At 56.6% G+C, this 15,127-nt stretch overlaps 1 protein-coding gene across 14 annotated transcripts in view; it reads right to left on the bottom strand.

Annotated features, from left to right (window-relative positions):
• Positions 1–15,127, bottom strand: part of PGS1 (phosphatidylglycerophosphate synthase 1) — a 584,793-nt gene that overhangs the window by 555,696 nt on the left and 13,970 nt on the right. For all 14 annotated transcript variants that reach the window (XR_007473305.1, XR_004486400.2, XR_007473306.1 and 11 more), the window contains 4 exons: positions 14,838–14,937; positions 13,850–14,039; positions 12,646–12,824; positions 10,115–10,636 (listed from right to left, as the gene is read on the bottom strand). Coding sequence is in view for 8 of the 14 variants with exons in the window: in XM_004275534.4 (XP_004275582.1) it covers positions 10,115–10,636; positions 12,646–12,824; positions 13,850–14,039; positions 14,838–14,937 (991 nt within the window). In the remaining 6 variants the exon portion in view is untranslated. The remainder of the gene's footprint in view (positions 1–10,114; positions 10,637–12,645; positions 12,825–13,849; positions 14,040–14,837; positions 14,938–15,127) is intronic.

The raw sequence follows: 15,127 nt of genomic DNA, 5'->3' as shown, positions 1-15,127 counted from the left end.
AGCCTCTCCAGTCGCGCTCCAACCTAAGAGGAGAGCAGCCCCCCACGGGGTTTGCGTGAACAAGACACCGAGGGGACGGGCTAAGCAGGGGCCACGTCTGCCCAGCCCAGGGTGCTGCCAGGAGGCGCAGGGACCGCAGCGTCTGCAGGGCAGCCCGGCACTAGGGACACTCACTGGGACAGCTCCCCTTTCTGCCACATGGCACGCTGTGGCCTCTTTTCCCGACAAGGCGAGAAGTGGGTTCTTAAAAGGACCATGGTGATGCCAGTGCTCAGGCTCTGTTCTCACCCCCACCCACCCCGCGATGCTACCAGAGCCCATCCCAGAGAGCGCAAGACCTCTAATCCCCACTCTCCGAACTGCCTCAGCCGCGTCCTGGCCACCATCCAGCCTCCCCTGTCCTTCCGCAGGCCCGGAGGGAAAGCGGCCCCCAGAGCTCAGGTCACACCTGCTTCTCAGGAAAGAAGCCAGCTGACCCGTGGGCTCAGGAACAGAGATGCTTTCACCCAAGCCAGCAGACGTGGGGCGGTTACGGGCATGACGAAGGACTGGGTTTAAGAGCGGGTTACTTGGCAAAGCAGGCCGTAAGCAGCCTGTGGGGTGGAGGGCATCTGTCCTTCCTCCTAGAACTGGCGTGAGGACGGCCCCACCAAAACCCTTGCAAGAGCAGAGGGCAGAGAAGCGAGGGGACTGGTCCAGCCCCCAACTCCTCCCAGAGGAGCGCTCCGTGGGCCCAAGTCAGAGCTCTCGATGTCTGGGCTCCTATGGGATTTTGTCCCAAATCTCTTAAGGTGGAGCCTGGGTCTGACCGAGCTATTAAGGGTCCCTGCAAGGGGAGGAGCAGCCCAGCACGGGCCCTTTAAGAGGGTTTTGGGGCGGGGGACAGCCGATAGAGCCCCAGCCTGAAAACAGAGCTCAGGTTACTCCATGCTGCATCCACCTGCTGCATCTACCTGAAGACGAGCTGGGCCCTGCCTCCCCAGGGCCACTCGACTCTCCCTCGCTCAGACTGCTGACTGTGAAGCCCATCGGGGCACCAGAAATGAGCCTGCTGGGGGCTCGGGGCTTTAGGCCAGACAGACGAGAGGTCACGAGAGGCCAGCGCACGAGAGAACCTGGGAGGCCCGGTCCGTTTTAGTCCCAACCCAGACAACACTGCTTCCCCCTTTTTTGCTAGAAAATGAGCCAGTTAATACCACAGACAGGAAAAAGCAGGGCTCGGTGTGAGCAGCCATGTGGTAGTGGCTCCTGCCTTGCCCGCCACCCTCCCCCAGCCCTGGGAACTCGCCATCTCTGACAACACCACAGCGACATCTCTGTAATGAAGGTGGTGGATTCTCTCAGAATCCTACATGTCACCTGAAACACGGCAGGCAGGTCCTCTGCTTTGCACCCCATTCCATCCCCTCTGAGTTCCAGGCCCCATCAGGACTACTTCTCCTAAAAAGACTATTCCCCAAACCTAACCTCTCAAGGACATCTGCTGCCCAGACTTCCTTCCTCCTACGGCGAGCCCAGGTTTGCATCTGGCCTCTTCTATCTTTCCCTCCACGCTGCACCAAGAGCGCCCAGGCCAGGACACCCAGTGTGGCCACGTCAGTCCCAGGCTCCTCTGCAGGCCACCCTGCACAGGGCTGGCCTCCTCGCACCCTTCCACCACCACGGGTCTCTCCCCTGCCAACGTGAGACTTTCAAAGGGCACACAGGCACGCAGGAGCAACACAAGCAAATCAACAACATGTAACACACACCACGCTCCTAAAATAGAAGGCCATTTCCTAATTCTCACTCAGAACAGGAGCATTTCCAAGAACGTCTTGGGTAAGAGATGACGACTCTCTGCTGCCTGTTCCTGTAATATGCCTGCCACCCCCCCAACACACACACACGCAGGGGCCACATCAAAGCCACTGGCTTGTCCATGTGTATCGCTCGATCGACTGTAGCCCGCTCCGCTGGGCCGCTGCATGTAAGCAACCGTGTGGCTCATCTTAGCACGCGGCCAGACCACACAGGTGGGCAGGCTGGCCCTGGCACTCTGCTCCAGATGCCCAGGGAGGTCCGAGTGTCCTCCTCTGCAGTAAAGGCCCTCCATCTGCACTAGGCTCAGCCGCCCCGCCCCAGCCCTCCATAAGCCCAGGGCTGGGTGAGATCTCCACCTGTGGTCACTGTTCCAACTCTTCTTTTATTCAATGTATTTTATTATTTCATATATTTTTTTTTTTGGCTGCACCACATGGCTTGCAGGATCTTAGCTCCCCAACCAGGGATCAAACCCGTGCCCCCTGCAGTGGAAGCTCAGAGTCCTAACCACTGGACTACCGGGGAATTCCCTGTTCCAACTCTTCTGATGCCAAGATTGGCCCCATAAAGACATTGGGTCTGCTTGGTGCTACCTGTCCAGCTGGCTTGCCCAAGCCTACTTAGAGAGGGGACAGGTGAGAGCCAGGACTAAGGAGGCCCAACACCCACATGGGTGATGTGGGATTAGGCTGGTGTAAATCACTTGCCACCATGACCCTGTGTCCCTCCAAGGCTCCCAGACCACAGCGTCTGGCAGAGAAGGTGGGAAGGGCCTGGTCTTACACGTACTTATTTGTAAAATCTGCCTAAGGGCTTCCCTGGTGGTGCAGTGGTTGAGAGTCCGCCTGCCGATGCAGGGGACGCGGGTTCGTGCCCCGGTCCGGGAAGATCCCACATGCCACGGAGCGGCTGGGCCCGTAAGCCATGGCCACTGAGCCTGCGCGTCTGGAGCCTGTGCTGGGAGAGGCCACAGCAGTGAGAGGCCCGCGTACAGTAAAAAAAAAAAAAAAAAAAATCTGCCTAACTGCAGACCGCTCCCTCTCAAGGCAGCCTATGGGTCAGCCATCAGAGGCAGGCAGCCCATCTCAGCCCGGCCCGCAGCTCCCCAGTATGGACAACTGCTTCTCAACCTGTTTTCATTCCTGATCCCTGAAGGAGCTTTTTAGCCCTGCTGAAGACTTTTCCAGCACCCTCCCCAAGAACCAGTCTCTGCTCCGTGAGGCAGCATCAACCCTGTTGGTTGTGTATGACATACACCTATTTCTTCTCTTTTCTCTCTTCCCTGCCACCTCGGCCTCCCTCAGCTTCTTTCCTCTCTGGCCCAGGGTGGACTTCAGGCGAGGGCTTGGATTAAAGAGGCAGCGCTTTTTTACCTACTGACCACTTTGGTGAGGCCTGCAATCACTCAACCAACTTTCCCTGTAGACTCATTTGCACGGTCTTTCTCCATCGAAAAGAAAATAAAGACCATAAATGGCGAGACGGCCACCCTTTGGCGTGCCGTGATGGGGCGGGGGTTAGCGCAGCGCGGGAAGCCAGAGGGGGATGCCACACGGTGCCACCAGCAGCTCCACATGATGCCCACAGCCTCAGAGAGCCCGGGACAGGGGCCCACTACGAACAACAGTCCTTCTAGATTGAAGACCACCAAGTCAGGAGTTTTTAGCTATTGGTCTGTGCCCTGAAGACAACTGGGAAATTCTCACTCGGCCTCCCAAGAGGCCCTTTGGAGCTCCCCTCCCGCCAGACACACAATGCCACTCAGGATGTCAGGGTGAATACACACAAAGGGTGAGACTGCCGGGCAGGGACTCACTGTCGAGAAACACAGCACTTCCCAGCCCAGCCATAAACCTGTTATCAAGCCCCAAGTCCTCATCCCAGGGCCCGACCTTTGGGCCCAACACCTCCAGCATTCCCGGAACCAGTGGATCAGGGAGAGACTCTGCGGCAGCAAGGACGGCACAGGAGGGGAGAAAGTGCCTTTGGGGGTGGGGGGGGAAAACACTGAACTTCAGCACCGGGGACAGCAGGTCTCACCACAGAGGGAGCGTGCCATGGGTACAGAGATGACTGGACTTGGCGGCCAACAACTTCCACTGCCTCCCAGCTCTGCAATGAGACATCCTGCCCCACGCCCTGGCCTCCTCTGTAGGGAGAGAGACACCGCTCTGCTCGCGCCGACGGTCCTTCACAGTCCCAGCATCATGCTGAAGGGTAAACCAGAGAGCCCCAGGCTGCCCGCAGCCAGCATCATGCTGAAGGGTAAACCAGAGAGCCCCAGGCTGCCCGCAGCCCTGGCTCACCCTGGCCTCCAAGCCGCTTCCAACTTCAGTGCCCATCCTCCGCTCTGACCACCCTGGCCCAGGGGGTGTCCTTCAAGCCTAGTGTAGTCTCGGGGCTCCACGCTTCTGTTCCCTCTGCCCGGACCTCTCCTGCCCGGGGGGGTCTCTGCTCAGTGTCACCTCCTCAGAGAGGCCCTCCCTGACCCCCATCTAACAGACTGCCATCAACCTGGAGCCCCCTCCTGCTCTGATCTTCTTCAAAGCCCTTTCCACGACCTGACATTGTATTTGGATAGATTCATCCACTTCTTATCTGCTTCCCAGTAACCCACACCTCACGAGGGCAGGGAGTTGGTCTAGTCCCCAGTGATGTATCCCCAATGCCCTGAATGCTGCCTGGCACACAGCAGGCCCTCAATAAATACTTGTTTGAACAAAATAAGTAAAATGCGGATAAAAACACCTCTTCCAGGGCTTCCCTGGTGGTGCAGTGGTTGGGAGTCCGCCTGCCGATGCAGGGGACATGGGTTCGTGCCCTGGTCTCCGCGGCTGGGCCCGTGAGCCATGGCTGCTGAGCCTGCGCGTCCGGAGCCTGTGCTCTGCAACGGGAGAGGCCACAGGAGTGAGAGGCCCGCGTACCGCAAAAAAAAAAAAACATAAAAAACCACCTCTTCCAACAAATGTTTAAGTATATAAAAAGGCCTTGAGGTTCTACAGCAGGAGCACATGAACATTTCAGATTAGAGACCTTCTTTGAGGATCTCTCCAGGAAAAATTCAAAATTATGCACCCCTCCCTCTCCTCCCCACACAATATTCTGCAATAAATTTCAGAGGGTTCTCAGATCCCTGTAAAAACAAGAGGGGACAGAAGACATCACAGTCCTAACCTCAGATGAATGAATAAGCATCACCTATTCTGAAGCCAGAACAGAACCAAAACACTCCAAGAGGCCCGGAGGCTGGTGCCTGCTCGGTCCAAGGTGAGCGGCACCGCCCCAGGCACAACCCCATCCCCAGGTGAGAACTGCCTCACGTGTGCCCCACAAACAGGGTGGAGCTGCCCTGGTTCTCACTACAAGTTCACCTTTGGGCGCCATGCCAAGTGGCCTATCGGGAAGGCAGTAAAAATAGTGACAATTCTCATAATCATTAACAGATTCCTCTGTCAGCAGAAGCCAGAAATCTCTTAATCCAGTGGCCCTGCCCCGCCCTCGCCACACACAGCGTGCTGTTAATGCTGGAATATTGCATCCACACGAAATCAAAGTCAACATCTTAACAGCAGGCAGAGCCCACGTCCCCCAGCATGGATGTGTCCCTTGCTCTCACAGCAAGAAATCCCATGATGGTGCATACACCACCTCTCAGCCCCCTCCTCTCCATGGAGCAGAAAGCTAAGAAGATGCGAGAACTAGGTTTGACACACTTCATACTCACTCAGACTCCCCTGAAGTTGCTGCCTCTCCAAGACCTAAAGAGGTTAGTTCATTGGCACAAGGTAGACAGAGCACGCACAACCGCTGACAATGCCATCCTGCTCCTGGTACCCTGTACCCTACTCTCAACCAGGACCAAGTTTAAAAGGGGAACCCCTGGAAGCAACTGAGATGTTGTTCAGTAGGCAAGAGGATAAACCGTGGTCCATCCAAAAAATGATATACATTCAGCCCTAAAAAGAAATGACCTATCAAGCCATGAATAGACGTGGAGGAAACTTCAATGCATGGTAAGTGAAAGAGGCCTGTTTGAAAAGGCTTCAGGCTGTATGATTCCAACTATATAATATTCTGGAAACGGCAAAACTATGGAGACAATAAAAAAAATCTACGATTGCCCAGGGCGGAGGCCAGGGGTGTTGGGGGGAGATAGGCAGAGCACAAGAACACAGAGCGGGGGGGTCCCCTGGTGGTGCAGGAGTTAAGAACCCGCCCGTCAATGCAGGGGACACAGGTTCGAGCCCTGGTCCGGGAAGATCCCACATGCCGCAGAGCAACTAAGCCCGTGCGCCACAACTACTGAGCCTGCGCTCTAGAGCCTGCGTGCCACAACTACTGAGCCCACGGGCCACAACTACTGAAGCCCGCGCGCCTAGAGCCCGTGCTCCACAATGAGAGAAGCCACTGCAACGAGAAGCCCGCACGCAGCAACGAAGAGTAGCCCCCACTTGCCGCAACTAGACAAAGCTCGTGCGCAGCAACAAAGACACAACACAGCCAAAAATAAACAAGTAAAATAAATTTATTTAAAAAAAAAAAAAAGAGCACAGAGGGATTTTAGGGTAGCGAAACTACTCTATACATTTGTCCAAACCCACAGAACGTATACCACCAAGATGAACGCTGATGTAAACCGTGGACTCAGGGTGACAATCACGCGTCTCTGTGGGTTCATCAATTATAATAAATGTAGTGGGGGGGCTGTGCATGTGTTGGGGGGCAGGGAGAACACGGGAACTCTCTGTACCTTCCTCTCAGTTTTGCTGTGCACCTAACACTGATCTAAAAAAACTAAGTCTTTAAACTCCAGCTGAGCTGGTGGTGCTCCCCATTAGGTAGGAATGCTCCCCCGCTCCCAGAACCCTGTTCCACCTCACCCACCAGGTGAGGAACGAAGGCCGGGCAACAGGAAGCTGACAAACCACCAATCAGAAGCGCTGCCAACTGACGGATGTCGAAGGTGGACCCCTACCCTCCCACACCCTCAAAACCCTCCTGAGGCCAAGCAGATGCTGGTAATAAGACTTCCGGGTTCAGTGTCGCCCTTCACTGAGCCATGGGGAGATCAGCAACAAAACTATAGGTGAGGAGGGCTTCCCTGGTGGCGCAGTGGTTGAGAGTCCGCCTGCCGACGCAGGGGACATGGGTTCGTGCCCCAGTCCGGGAAGATCCCACATGCCGCGGAGCGGCTGGGCCCATGAGCCATGGCCGCTGGGCCTGCGCGTCCGGAGCCTGTGCTCCGCAACGGGAGAGGCCACAACAGTGAGAGGCCCGCGTACCGCAAAAAAAAAAAAAAAAAAAAAAAAAAAAACTATAGGTGAGGAGGATGCTTCTCCTCGCCAGGGGTCCCAGCCCTCTGACGCCACACATGGCGTCCCTGCCACGACCCCTGGGACTCTATTCCTCGCCCATGAACCGCACGGTCACTTCACAGAAACTCGAACGCATGCATGTCACCATTCCCTCTGAGTACAACCCAAAGCCATCGCCCCAGCTGACACGGAGGTTGAACCTGGTCCCTCCACTTGTGCCAAAGGCAAATTTGGGCCGAGAACCAGGCTTCGAGACTCCCATCCTGGTAACCTGTCCACCACATCATGCTTACCCAGGGTAATAAAACTAACCAGATAAAAACTCCCAATAAAAACTAACCAGATGGGACCACATTGCCAAAGGGGTCTCTAGTACATGCCTTTAAAGAGTGGAAGGTCCCTCTGGTTCTTTGAAGCAGCTCAACTTACTAAAATGGGATATATATTCAAGTCTGCTAGGAAATCGACAGAGTAGCCAGTGAGGCGGCCTCCGCTCAGGCCACTGGGCAGAGCCAGCGCTGCTCCAGCCGAGCACGCACCCCTGCTCCACGTTCCTGGCGACATTCGGTGAGCAGAAAACAACAGAGTACACCCCAGCCCTCGGGGCCTCCCGTCACCAGACTGCACTGCTATCCACTAGCACCCGTGGACTGGCGTGGCCGTTGCCCACGAGAAGGCTGTTTCTCCCCACCTCGCCTGCCAGCGTCCACAGGCCTGGACCGAGCGGAGCTTTCCTGCATCGCCTCGCACGTGGCCACCAGCAGGTTCAACACAGTCAGGGCCCAGAGCCTCGGGATGCCTGACTCCCAGAGGCATGCAGCGCTGACAGCGCTCTCGGAGGGCAAGGGTCTGGAAGCAGGAACACGGTGTCCCCGTTCCCCCCATCGCCCAAGGGCTTCTGGGAGCAGGAGCCCGGGGAAGGGAACTGTAGTATAGGCCACTCAGCCATGGGGAAGAATTTTCCGGGGCCCAAACGCAGACACACCGCTTGCACCCAGCATGGCCTCTGCACAGGGCAGGCAATCAGTAGATGGTCCACCACTCCACAGTCCAAATCCAGCGCCACCTGCGCTGCCAGCTCCTTGTCCTAGGTTGCTTTGGCCAACAAGAGATGACTCAGAAAGGGGGGCTGACGTAAGAGCCCCCACTATCGAGCACAGCCACTAGGCAGGGAAGGGCCTGGCCTCTCATTTCAGCGCTGAGTGATCTGACCTTTGGCTCCTGCTGTTAGGGTGAGGTGTCTTCTGCGCGGAAGCCCCTCTCCACGTGCCCCGTCGTGCTCTCCCCCTCCCCCTCTACTGCACACACCCTGGGATTCCTGGCCTTCCCCACTAAGCCAGCTGCCAGGTGGCAGGGCTCCACCCGCAACAGGGCGTGCGGCAGGAGGGAGCGGCTGGAGCACACCAGTCCGGGAAAAGGCGAGACACACTGGAAAAGCCGGTTGGGTGTTTCTGTTTCAACGGTAACTGGGGAGTCACTGCACGTTTATCAGCGCAGCTTCACGGAAATAACCCATAGCACACTCAGAACTGATGGGCCAGGCTACGCTGGGGGCCCCAAAGTGACAAGGGACCCCCCGCACCGACCCAGCCACAGGGCAGACGAGGAGCGAGCGCTCTCAACGTGCCTCTGCGCGGCTCGCCAGGCACACAGGTCCCCTCAGAGCTCAAAGCTCCTCCCACTATCCAGCTCTCTGTCTCCACTACCCCACCCCAGGCACCACTGTTATTCTCAGAAGTAACAGAGCCAATCCTAAAATACCTTCCACACCCCCGTGGGCTGGCCTGCCTGCCCGGAGACACCTAATCACCGGCCGGCCGGGCTTAGCCCATGACACATCCAGGATCGGTACAATGGCAGAGCTCACTTCCCACACCAGACAGTGCCACCTGCCTGAGCAGGCACGCAGGCCTCACAGTAGCAAGTGGAAACCACCCAATCCCAGAGGGCTGGACCCAGGAGGCCTAGGGTGGCCTGGGGGGATTTCCTAGTATACCTCCAGATGGAAACCAATGGTTTAAGGAAACAAGAGTCCAACCTGAGGGTTCAAAGTGACCTCAAGTCTAAACAACATAGATGAGTGGCTGTGACAACACCATCCCCCTCCCGCCTCGCTCAGGCTCTCCGGAAGCCCCCAGGACTAGCGCAGGAGCAAAATGGGTCTCTGAAACACCAGCAAGAATTCAGTAAAGCCAGGCACTTCAGTCGGGGCTTGGGGTCCCCATGCTGTCCACTATTCCTTTACACACAGGACTAACCGAGCTGGCCATGGGGTCTCCCGGAGGACAGAAAGGAGCAGTCACACTCGAGAGGCAGATGCCCTCGGCATGGAGAAGGCACAGGGTTCTAAACCCGTTTGTTCACATCGTGGCTATCCCCTGGGATTGTGCCACATGTGGGCTGCCCCACAGATGCACATAACTGTGCAAGAGAGACCATTACAATATGCAATTCACACTCTGACCCACCCTGAGGCAGTCCGGTACATGTAAACATTCTAAGTAGATAGCCTCAGTTTTCTCAGCAAAAAAAAAAAAAAAAAAAACACGAAGGTTTGGCACATAGGGGAAAAAACAGGACTGCTGAGGAAGGGACTGAAAAAGTGGGCTGTTTGACGCCAAACAAATGATCCCTAAGGAACCCTCTCTGTCCCCAAGAAGGGCAGGGCCAATGCGGGAGAACTCGGATGATCACAGAAAGACTAAAGCACGTGCCTTTTCATCTATTTGAGGGGAGAGGTTATGTGTATATTTTTTAAAACAGCCCCCCAAATGATCTGAGTTTATAAGTTTTGGGAGAGATCTTGCATAACTGAAATGCACATAAATGCGATGACTGTGATGTGCCCGCAGGGCTGTCATGGAGACAGACGGGGGAAGGGGCAGGGCTCTACCAGGCAGGCACCGGCACCACGGGCGCTAACAAGTGGGCCAACTGGTCCACCCCCCGGTTGTCCGGCATGGGGGCCGTCCTCTGGCCAGCCGGCTGCCACGTACCTTTGGCATGAAACGTCCAGCCCCTCCGCCAGTACTCCTGCAGCTGGACCCGCTCCTGCTGCCCCAGGCTGCACACCTCACTGTAGAACTGCCGCTCAATATGCACGTAGGCGGCCGGGATGGCACCTGCCACCCCCTTGGCCCCGAAGAAGCCGTTCACCTCCGGCGAGGCCAGCAGGATCTGGTACTCGGCTCGCGTGCCCAAGACCAGGTCCATGTAGGCCTGGGTCAGGTTGAAGTAGCCAGTGGTAAGGTAGACCTTAGCGCCTCGCTCGGCCTCCGTCAGCAGGGTCTCAGTGACAATCTCATCGATCTGAATCTCAAAGGGCTTCATCTGGATCAATGGGTAAATCCAGGTGTCTGGGGCTGGCCTCTGGTCTCCAGCGGCGGCTGCATCTTCCTGGGTTAAGAGGGAGTTGCTGTGGAAGGTCTGGGCATGCAGCATCTGCTGGCGGGTCCTGGCTGAGTTGATCACATCCATAACCCTCTTATTGGCTGCCTTGCAATACGCAGCCCGGTCACCTAGAGGGAGACATGGCAAAGGGGAGTCAGGAGCAGAGAAGGGAGGCTCTGGACTCCCATTCAGCACAGGAGACACACCACATGGCATGTGACAGGCAAGCACAGATGCCACAACTGATCCTTCACCAAACACGTCTCGATTGAGCACAAGACACTGGGCCCATGTGAGGCTCCTCTGTGGACAGAAATGCCCGGAAAAGGATCTTGCCACAAGAAGCCTGCACTCAGGGGGAAATGAAAAGGCCTCTACCAATCCACTTACGAAAAGTTCAAAAACAGGCAAGACTAGTTGAGGGCGGCAGTGGTCAGGATAGTGGGCACATAGGGGTCGCGCCTGGCTAGGGACCCGAGGGGGCTTCTGGGAGCCAACCCACTATGAACACGTACATAAGCTGCACACACGTGACTAGTGTGCATGTTACACGTCAGAAAGAACATGTGTCCGACAGAGACACGTTTAAGTATGACCAGAGAGCAGGAGAGCGAGCCACAAAGGGTCAGAGGTGAACAGGCAGGCTCTGGGCCTTGTTTTCACACGGACACCAGTGACGAGTGGCTGCATGGACACAATGAAGGGAAAAGAAGTGAGTCTAAACTCTATCACTAGATGATAAGAGAGTTAATGAGCTAAAGCATCCAACTCAAGAAGTTAGGAGGAAAAACAACAGGAAAAGCCAAAAAATACAGTACAAGGAAGCACATTATATAAAGCAAAAATTAACAAAAAGAAAACAACAATATAAAAATAGGTAACTTCAACATTGTCAAAAGTTGATTCTCTGAAAACACTGACAGAATAGCAAGCCTTGGGCAGGGCTGATCAACAAGAGAGAGACGGGCAGCACGACTGTTCTGGTCACCGCTCTCGCGCTCTGGGCTGGGAACAGGCGCACACGCCCGAGTGCCTTCCAGGGCTGGGCAAACAGCCCAGAGAAGGAATGTTGCTTGCGGGGATCCCTCCTTACTGACGGCGGCCACCACAGGGGCCGCTCACTCACTGCTTCTCTTGAGCTGCCCTGGTCCCGAACACGGCTGTGCCCAGCCCCCCACGCCCTCTGAGCGTGCTGACTCTCAATTCTGCCCCGAATGGGGGCCCTTTTTTCTGCATATTCACGCCAGGCCTGTTAAGTTAGATCAGGGGTCAGCCAGTGTTTCCTGTACGGGCCAGACAGTAAATATTTCAGGCTCTGTGAGCCAGAGGGCAAAATTGAGAACACTGTGTAGGTGCTCATATAATGCAAGAGAACACAGACTTCCATGAATTTGTATTGTGGAAATTTAAATCATAACAGTAATTATCATACTACTCTACAGCACACAGGCGTAGTGGCAGCAGGCAAGGCAGGCACTCAGATCACGGGCTGGCTCCACAGTGCACAGATCCCCAGGCCCCCGGGACAGGGTTCCCACCAGACATCCCCACTCAGATGCTTCCTTTCTGGCTCTTCTCCTCACATGGGCTAGGTTTAACCCGTTCCCCACATTGCTGACACGGTTGCAAATTCAGCAGCAGGCCTCCTTAAAGGCCACCAGGAAGCCACGGCCACAAGAATCACAGGAATGCAAATAGCCCGGGAATGCTAGATGCCAGGGTTTGCCTGTTTCCAGTGAGCAGGACCGAGGACTCTCCCATTTCACGTTCCAGGCAGGAGGCCGCAGACCTCAATGGAGCCGAGAGCCACAGACCCTCTGTGCTCCAGAGTCACGGGAGGTGGCCCTGAGGGGGGTGGCCATCCACCAGGCCGCTTCCTGTAAGTGCAGGGCAGGCTCCCGGCTCACTCCCGCGGGCACCCAGACCCGAGGCCCACAATCCCACCTTCCCCGGCGGCTCCCTCACCCGCAGAGCATGACCGATAGCCAGTGAGTCACGTCTGTCTGGCTCCAAAGACAAAAGCAGAACAAGGCTCTGCCACCCAAGTCTCCTAAACCCGTGGCAAGGCCCCCAGAGGCGCGCCCTCCTCACCCTCACCACCCCCAGGCTCAGGAGGGCGAGGAGCCCGGGACCCTACCTTTGTAAGGATGCACCATCCCCTCCACCACCTGCACTGTGTCGTCCCCCTGCAACTGCAGGGACACGTCCCCCACCGCGTCCACCAGCTCCGTGAAGAAGTCCGCAATCTCAGGACAGTCCTGCAAGAACACGTAGCGGTCCTGCCGGTTGGTGAAGTAGGAGTCACTCAGGTTTGCGCTACAGGGAGGAAAGCAGCAGGTGAGGACTCAGGCGATAGGGTGCGACAGCAAGTGCTGGTGACCCTGGTCTCAGGGTCACCAGCAGGAGCAGGGGAGCAACCAACTTGGATCAGGTGCACCAGCAGCCAATTAACAAACAGCTACTGACGGGCTTCCCTGGGGGCGCAGTGGTTAGGAATCCGGCCACCAATGCAGGGGACACAGGTTCCAGCCCTGGCCCAGGAGGATCCCATATGCCGCAGAGCAGCTAAGCCCGCGCACCACAACTACTGAGCCTGCGCTCTAGAGCCCACGAGCCACAACTACTGAGCCCGCGTGCCACAACTACTGAAGCCCGTGCACCTAGAGCCCGTGCTCCGCAATGAGAGAAGCCACTGTAATGAGAAGCCCGTGCACCCTGCTCGCCGCAACTAGAGAAAGCCCGCGCACAGCAACGAAGACCCTACACAGCCAAAAATAAATAAATAAATAGATAAAATAAAATAAAATAAAACAAACAGCTACTGAGCCTGGCCGCTCACGAGAGGTGGGCGAGAGTGACACTAAGGTGACACAGAGGAGTGACCGCAAGGCCATCCCCTCACCGAGCTGACCACCGAGAGGAGATGCAGACACTTACAGAGCCAAGGACCACTCGGGCTTGGCCCCAGTGTCCCCCAAAAGGGCCTGGATTCCCACCCAGCCCTGCCTGACAAAGTTATTTGTCCTCTCGGGCTTCTTGTGTACAAAGTGAGGGAAAGACCACGTGGGGTGACAGTGAGCATTAGCTGAGACAGTACACGAGGGGCTCACCCAGGAGCAAACACAGAGTAAGGGCTCAGTAAACCACGGCCAGCTTTCAGTCGCCCTTCGTGGCTTCCAGCCTCCGTGGCAGACAGGACACCGGGAAGACGCCGGGAGGGCCAGGCAACCAGACTAAACACGTAGCAGCAGGCCCTCGAAGGCTCGCGGGGACGGACCTTCCCTTCTCTGCGTGCTGCTGGTCTCTGCCCTGGAGACCCCGACAGAAGGAAGCCAACTCACCCGCTCAGGACGACGCTGTTGTCGAAGAGGTACACCTTGATGTGCTGCAGGCCGATGGTCTCGTTGAAGCGCTCGGGGATGAGGAGCCGGAGGAGCCCACGGAGGTTAGGCGTGTGGAAGAGAGACACTCGGACCTGTTCTGGAAACCTCTGCAGGAGTGGGAGCAGCATCGTGCGAGAGTTTTTCCTTCCTGAAGACGTGGGCAAGCAGGAGAGCAAGGACGGCAGTCACACCAGGAAAAACATGCAGCCCGCCAGTGCAGCGCCACCTACCAAGGGCCTGCGCAGCCGTCCAAGTCAGACCGCCGGGGGCTGTTTTCAGCCAGAGGGGCTCCGGGACAGCTTCTACCTGGACACCCACCACATCTCGGGGCAGGACTGAGCGGCCCGTGTAGCGGACATCCGCTCTTCCAGCCCCACGGCACCCTCTACCCGCCTCATGGTAACTGCACCCAATCTCCTCCCGGGGGCACCACCCAGCCCCGCTCTCATATTTCTGCTCTGGGTGAAGATGACTCTGTCCACCCCAGCTCTGGGAAGGCACGCAGGCCCAGGCTGGGTCGGTCAGCACGCTCAGGAGGCCCGGCACAGAGCCCGAGACAGGCCATGCAGGAGCTCCAGGCTGACCACGAGGGAAGCAGATGCTCTTCCAGTGGACAAGATGTGGCAAGATGGGCCTGGGACTGCCAGAGGCTGCCGCAAGGAGCCAGAGAATGAAGCCAGCCTAAAGGTCCAAGCCCCAAATCACGACCCACCCGAATCAGGTCAGACGTGGAAGTCAAAACAATTCTCTTTTTCCCAAAGTCATTTTTACTTGGACTGTCGGTCACTTGCCACAGACAGAATCCTGACGGACAGGCCGTCCTGGGCCATCCCAGAAGGGCTTCAAATAGCCTTGCTGCTGGCTAAGGACAGGGCGGTGAGGGTGTAATTCCTCGTTCTTCCTGAACAGGGAAGAATCAGGGGGCCAGGGAGGGCGTCAGACCTACCTCTTGAGCCCCGCGTGAAGTCTAAGAGAATGGACACCCTGAGGTCGGAAGGAAACTTCGTCTGGAGTGACTCTTCTAGAGTGCTTTCCAGGCAATCCACCTGCCAAGAAAAGACCCCAAAAGAACAGAAATGAAAGATCTGAAAAGATGGTTATGTATTAAAGAAATGAACCAACCTGTCAGCTAATGCCCCCACGGTCCTCTTTGAACACACACACAAGCATGTACACGCACACACCAGCCACGCTTGCCCAGAAGCCAACGCTGCAGAATCTCTTCACCTGAGGCCA

Source organism: Orcinus orca, chromosome 19 (assembly GCF_937001465.1).
Source record: "Orcinus orca chromosome 19, mOrcOrc1.1, whole genome shotgun sequence".
Classification (NCBI taxonomy): domain Eukaryota; kingdom Metazoa; phylum Chordata; class Mammalia; order Artiodactyla; family Delphinidae; genus Orcinus; species Orcinus orca.
The sequence above is the reverse complement of the archived record's forward strand: the minus strand, read 5'-3'. Positions and strand labels throughout refer to the sequence as shown.